This window comes from Pituophis catenifer, unplaced genomic scaffold, assembly GCF_029215685.1.
Source record: "Pituophis catenifer annectens isolate HBS135680 unplaced genomic scaffold, rPitCat1.0.hap2 SCAF_4, whole genome shotgun sequence".
Taxonomy (NCBI): Eukaryota; Metazoa; Chordata; class Lepidosauria; order Squamata; family Colubridae; genus Pituophis; species Pituophis catenifer.
This window is the reverse complement of record NW_027256884.1, coordinates 104931363-104938255: the sequence shown is the minus strand read 5'-3', so window position 1 is coordinate 104938255 and position 6893 is coordinate 104931363. Positions and strand designations below refer to the sequence as shown.

At 33.8% G+C, this 6893-nt stretch overlaps 1 protein-coding gene across 1 annotated transcript in view; it reads right to left on the bottom strand.

Annotated features, from left to right (window-relative positions):
* Window positions 1-2854: 2854 nt before the first annotated feature.
* SMAD9 (SMAD family member 9) overlaps window positions 2855-6893 on the bottom strand; it is a 43174-nt gene continuing 39135 nt past the window's right edge. The window contains exon 7 of the mRNA XM_070943844.1: window positions 2855-3338. Coding sequence (XP_070799945.1) covers window positions 3195-3338 — 144 coding nt within the window. The 3' untranslated portion in view covers window positions 2855-3194. The remainder of the gene's footprint in view (window positions 3339-6893) is intronic.

Sequence of the window (6893 nt, the reverse complement as noted above, 5' to 3'; positions counted from 1 at the left end):
GATCTTAAAATTGCTTCTATCATCATCTGGCCTGTACACTCCCACCACTATTGTTTTAATCCCATTAATTTCTATTCCCACTGCTATAAATCTACCATGATCATCTGCTTAAGTAATTTAGGTTTGAATTGGGGTTTTATATATAAAACAATTCCATTAATCTTTTTTACACCAGCTGATATAAATTCTTCTCCTAATTGTTTATAAATACTGAAAATAAGACCCTGTCTTATATTTTTTTGAACCCTGAAATAAGTGCTTGGCTTTATTGCCATGCGCTCAAAAGCCCGATTGGGCTTATTATCAGGGGACGTCTTATTTTGGGGGAAACAGGGTATTTCTTGCCTTGTTTCTTAATATGTGTTTCTTGAAGACAGACTATGTCCAAATTAAGTTTCCTCAAATAGTGAAATAATTGTTTACGCTTAGATCAGTGGTGAAATTCAGCCGGTTCTATCCAGACCGTACGATCCGGTAGTGCCGGCTGCGGGAAGCTCCACCCACTCCCCGGATGTCATCACGTCCCATTTTTGACCCTCTGCATATGTGCAGAAGGCTCTGCACATGCATGGAGGAGGCACACACGCTCACATTTGTAAACCGTTAGTGAAGGTAAGTGAATACCATCCCTGGCTTAGATGCAGCATTTGCTCCATTGATATTCCACGTGATAGACTTAATCTCCATCTTTAAGCACCATAGTAGATTCCTGTACAACTACCTTGGCCGCATCTTCTTTCTTTCTTTCTTTCTTTCTTTCTTTCTTTCTTTCTTTCTTTCTTTCTTTCTTTCTTTCTTTCTTTCTTTTTCTTCCTTCCTTCCTTCCTTCCTTCCTTCCTTCGTATCCCTGCCACGACTTTTCTTCAATGCCAACTTTAGGGTCTTGCTCAACCACTTTTTTGGGGTCTTGCTCGACCACTAACTTCTTTTCCATGCCTACTTTTCCACATGGATCTGGAATTAACTTATATCTGACCAATAAATCCTTAGTTTTCTCTATGGAATTAAGCCTAAATCTTTGCTCACAGTAGGTAAGCATCACCCTTTCCAATCTATCCCAACGGAATAACATTTTTCTCTGCTTCAGGATATCAGTATTTTTCTCAAAATCCTGACTGGAATTTCCTTCAAAACAATAGTATCTATATTTTTCATTTTCAACCTGTACTTTAAATGGCAATCCAGAACCTGATCCCTTGTTATTTTTCTTGCAAACTAGAACATCCCTTGGTAGCTTTCTCGTAATTTTATTATTGTCTTAATTTAGATTTTTCTTCCAGCTGCACCTAAAACTGGATATATAAATAAATTATATATCTAATAAAACTGATTATAGTTCAGAGATCACAAATTATATTTACCTGCCAGATTATTATAGGATCCCGGTTTGGCAGTGCTATGAAGCTATCCTTTGATGCAATTATATTTAATGCATTTTAACAATACAATTGAATAATAAAATATCTGATAGTAATCTTTTATCAATTTTCAAAAGCTTATCTCCGGTCAAATCTTTAATTCTTCAAAAGACATTCTGCAGAAATCCATATACAGGAAACCTAAATCCCACTCTTATTCTTTCAGGTGTTTTGATTGTACAATCTGATGTCATGAACCTATTTTTCTCTAAATCACTTGCTTCTATGTTAACAATGGAAGGGAGATATTTATCTGTCAAAGGATCAGATTTGGACAGGGGTAGCCCAAAGCAAGAATAATTGTAAAAAAATAATTTAGTAATAGTACATTCAAGGGCAAGAAACATAACCAAACTAATGTTGTGATAAGCAAAATTGGACAGATGTTGTACTTAAGACTTAAATATTTAACTGCTATCAGATTATTTTTCTCTTCTGGCAAATGTATTTTCAGGTTTGTTATTAAACTTGATCTTATTAAACTTGATCCCTTTTGCTACTACTTTTGGGCTATTCCAGTGTATTTTTTTTATCATTCAATATTATGTACAAAGTGACTGATCAAATAATTAATATATAAACTGAAGCAAAGACTAGCACATATTAACAATATATTAATTACCTTATACTCAGGTTCATTGTTGATAATTGCTCTCATTTATTATGCTTATCAATAATTAAGACATCTGGGAGGAAGAGAAGTAGTATTTTTACTGAAATGCTATACAGTATTTATTCTGTAAATGAAGAATTTGAGGCGTCTGAGTGAAGCTTGGCAACATATGAATCTGAAGAGAGAACCCTGTTTTGTATTAAGCAAATTGCAATTACCACTGGACAACTGTACATTTTTACTATCAAGGCCCATAACATATGGGCAAGTATTAATGTTTTGGGGTTAATATATTGCATACTTCTTCCTTTCCATTGCAGTTGTAACATGTGTGAAGGACTACAGTGCCCTGCTAGCTGGGTAGAAATCATTCTGGGTATTACAAAGAATAGAATTAAAAAATATTAACCATAGCAGCTTTATATTGCCTCTTCCCACCCTCCCTCATCATCACCAAATAATGTATTTTAGTAATTCTTGGAATAGCTGCCCTGAGTCTCCGGAGAAAGGCAGCATATAAATTGAACTAATAAATAAATTGGATAATGTTTTTTACATCACAGAGCCAGAGCCTCATTCAGTCTCAGCTTTCTTTTCAAACCAATGATAGAGATGGTATTTAGAGAAGGTTGCATTTGCAGGCTTATAATTGTTACTCAATTGTGCAAAATATAACCTTTGTAATTATAAACAATATAGTTTTATGTTGAAATCCACATGTCAGGAACAAAATGAAGAACCATAATCACAATATTCTAAGTTTCCAGAAGCACCTGCTTGATGTTATCAATAAACTGCCACTCTGAACAGAGCTACCACTTGCTCCATTTGAAATCAGCATTATTATTTTCAGAATTTAACTTTGATATATAATATTATTTTTTTACAAAGTGCAAGCAATACTGGTCTCATTCCATACGAAAAAATAGGCAGCTAGGCATATTTCTATGGCTTCATTAATAGACAGAATACATTGACAAAGTACTGCACTTTTTGCAATCTTATTAACTAATAAAACATGTAATACAGCATGAAAAACAGTAATAGTGTGTTATATATATCTACAATCATATTTACAGCTATATACAGAAATTGAAGGGAGAATTCTACAAGCCAAGGCCAGAAGCAGTATTTGTCCCCTAATGTGTGTGTGGAGAGGATTCTTACGAAACAGAGGATATTGGATTATGTGGGGAACCCATTTGTGTCAGCACCTTATCTAGCCACTGCAAAGGTCCATGAAGATGGATCTCAATCCAACATGGAGTACTTGTAACATCCTGGCGATGGTATTCTGCTCCCCAGCCCTACAAAAAAGACAAATAAATGGCAAAGGATCAAAGAGATGGTTGTTTTATTCTTCATTTTACTCAAGACAAGACTGCTGTATCCACAGAAAAAATTCTGCTGCATTTTAACCATTCATCATTTTCTATATAAAGAATGGCTGCGTATTTATGTGTTTGAACTTTTTTTTTTTTTACATCTTTTGGAGACTGTATTTGTTTGTGGGATGATTAAATAAATTGTTACTTAAAAGGATTTTACTCAAAGTTTCCTAAAAAAACAAAACAAAAAACCTTGTGCTTGGAAATCATGAGAAATAATGCAATTGTGGATAGCTAATTTCTACAAAACCATGAGTTTTAATTCTATTCACACAGTATGTGAATAAATCAAGTCCATATGAGAGAATATCACATATCCTTGGCTATGTGGGAAAATGTACATGAATACTTGAGATAATTGTTATTGCTATTTTAAAAGCAGATTACTATCTTATTTTATATTGTCTAGATATTATTTATGATGGAATGTTTTAACTTTTATCTTCTATTTGTAAATGGGAAAATAAAAAAAATAAAAATATATGGACTTGGAACAAATCCCAGCATTAGTATTAGTTCAACAATTTATACTGCATCCTTCAGCAAATATGAGTTATGGATCGAACTTTAATAGGGAATTACATCTGTTAAAACTCTTGGTTCATTAAATGGTTTTCCATCTCCCTCTGGTGGAGGCTTGACAATCATTTCAGGTTGATGTCGCAATAGCTCTTTTTCTATACAAAGCCACCCAGTACTGCCACTTATGGCACTTTTTGAAGATGTAATATTATTACTGTAAGTAAAGTCTATATAATGTAATCTCTCAAAAAGTTTGAAACTTTGATTATGTGTTCAAAGTGAAACTTAAATCTAAAGAGAGTGAGTGACATTAATGATAGAGAGACCGATGTAAATTGCCCTTGTGGCATTTTAATTAGATATGCCAACTTCTTCCTGAAATTAAGTTCAGTGTAAACTTATATTTCCAGGTTAAAACTGAGGGAACCATGCAAAACTGATTCAACAAGTTTGGTTTTTTGTTAATAAAAAATATTATTATGACTAATTAACTGGCATCAAAATCAAATTAACAACTTGATTTGGAGCCATCTTAATTCCAAATAACTCTGTAATGTAATCTAATTTAAATTGTTTTATAGCCTTGCTTATTGTTCTGTTATGATTCTACACACTTTATAGTGTGGCCTATGCATGCTATTCAAATATTTAATACAGTCCTTAACTGCTCAAAAAGGATATACATTTCTATTCTAACATATCAGCATTAGGAATACAATAAATAATGAAAAGCCTAATGCACTGCTTGCTGTATGATTCTGACAATGAATAGAGCTATGAAGACTCATCCTTTGCTTTATGAAGGAAGAATAGGTGTGCATTAATATGTTTCTTAAAAAAGGTGTTGAGCAGTCATTTAGGTGAGCAGACATGAAAACAAAAAACTCAGGAATAGGAAAGTTGGAGCCATTTAAAGCATAAGAATAGGTATAAAGATCCACCTTCACTGAAGAGGGTTAACTTTTATTGGCAAGATAGTGGAATGCAAAAGTCACCCTAAAGCAGAAAACTCATCTCTTCTCCTGTTTCCAGATACCTGTGTATGTCCAAGTAAGTGCACTATAGTATTATTAGATTTGGCCTCCAGGGAGTTAGGAAAACTACAAATCTGATATGAGAGAGTTAATATAAAAATGTGACTATCTTTTTCATAATAAATCTTCCAGGACTGGCATCTCTTTTACGCAATTCAAATATTTACCAGATAAAAGGCGTAAAATAAACCCCAACAATTACTATAATCCAGCAGAAGCTTTTTCATTTGTCTTCAGTAGTAGCATCTCAGGAGAATAATAATAAAAAGCATGTTTTCCACAAATATGATGCATGTGCAAACTTGTAATAAAAAAACTACTTATGTATGGATTTTCTGAGTTACAAACACGAGGCTATTTTGTAGAAATTATAGTAACAGCAACTGATAATTTCCTTTGCTGTTATGCAACAACATGACAATGTAAAAAAAAGGGGAGGGCTTCCAGAAATATGCAAATATGAAGGACTGCAGGCCTACATGTGCTGTTGAGTAAAACTAATTGTTTCTGTGGTTTCCCAAAAGTTTTCTACTCCTACGAAAATGACCTGGGAGTTTTAAAAAATCTGATGGTTCTTTAGAATTTTGGAAACATCTGAGCTTAATTTATTGTTAATGTGAAGAATATGACAGTTCTACATGTAATCAAATGTTCATTACTTTGCACTTTTGTTTACCTAAAATGATTGGGGAAATAAGATTCTTATTATGTCTCCCTTTTGGATTTAGATGAAATGTGAAGTCAGTCGGGGGCACACCCCTGGAGAGAAGATTGCAATATGAAGCAGAAAGCTTACCCACATTCTCCTGCCACCTAATATTAAAAAATGTGCCAGAATTCCCAAAGCCCACCTATTTCACTCAGTGTTGCTTCTCTTTTAAAGAACATTTTGAAAGCAGTCTTCCCCAGTCCCTCTTCCCATCAAATGGAAAGAAAAGGGTACTGTGAAAAACACAGAAGCAGTCTTTGTCAGGAGTAGTTAAGAATTCAATTTGGGTGAGCTGATTGAGCTCAATTTTCTCCTTATAAAATCTGGACTCAAGAGTTGTAGATCTCTCAGATCAGCAGTGTATCAAAATCACCCTTCATCTGCCACCTTGCTGATTTTGAACCTTGTCTTAGGAACACTACTGTCTCAAGAGGCTGAAATAGTGGCTTGTATTTGCTTTAGTCAAAGGAAAGAATTTTGTATTAACTCTTCCTCTTCCACTACAGATATAAAGTTAGTTAGAAGAAATATAGCTCTTTCTCTATCAGAAAATTATGCTGCTGAAACTAAGAAGGCAAACACAAAGAAATTAGCATTAACATACCTATTATGTACAAATCCAGTTTTTGGAAGAAATGTAATCAAAGTTTAATTGCATATATTCTTAAGGAGGTCTCTTGCCTTCCCTTTTTGTTTACTAACAAAAAAGCAGCTTCAGGTTACAAAGTATAAAATGTTTTATTCATAAGATGCAAATGTATGGTGTTTCCAGAATTTGCAGAGTTCAGACTAAGTAGGCAGAAATCAATTTGCCTCTGCTAAAGGATATCCTAATTGCATTTTGCAGGCCAATCCTAAAAAACAAAACAAAACAACCACCAACCTTCAGATACCACAAAAATGCACAACTTTGACTGGGTGATACATGTAACATTTTTGGTGAGTGCAAGGGTCAGAGCAAATATAAAATATGTAAAATGTAAAATATGTGTGATTGTCTCTGTTAAAAATACATTTTTGAAAGAATGAAGCACTTCTCTTTTTGAAATAAATACTGAGATTGAATAAATACACACACAAAAATTGTCAGCTGAAATAACACCAAAGGATGGATTTGCTTTTCATTTATAACAACAACAAAATCATCAGGAGTATTTTAACCTTGATTATTTGGGGGGGGGGGAATCTGTGTTTAGCAGGCTTCACTTC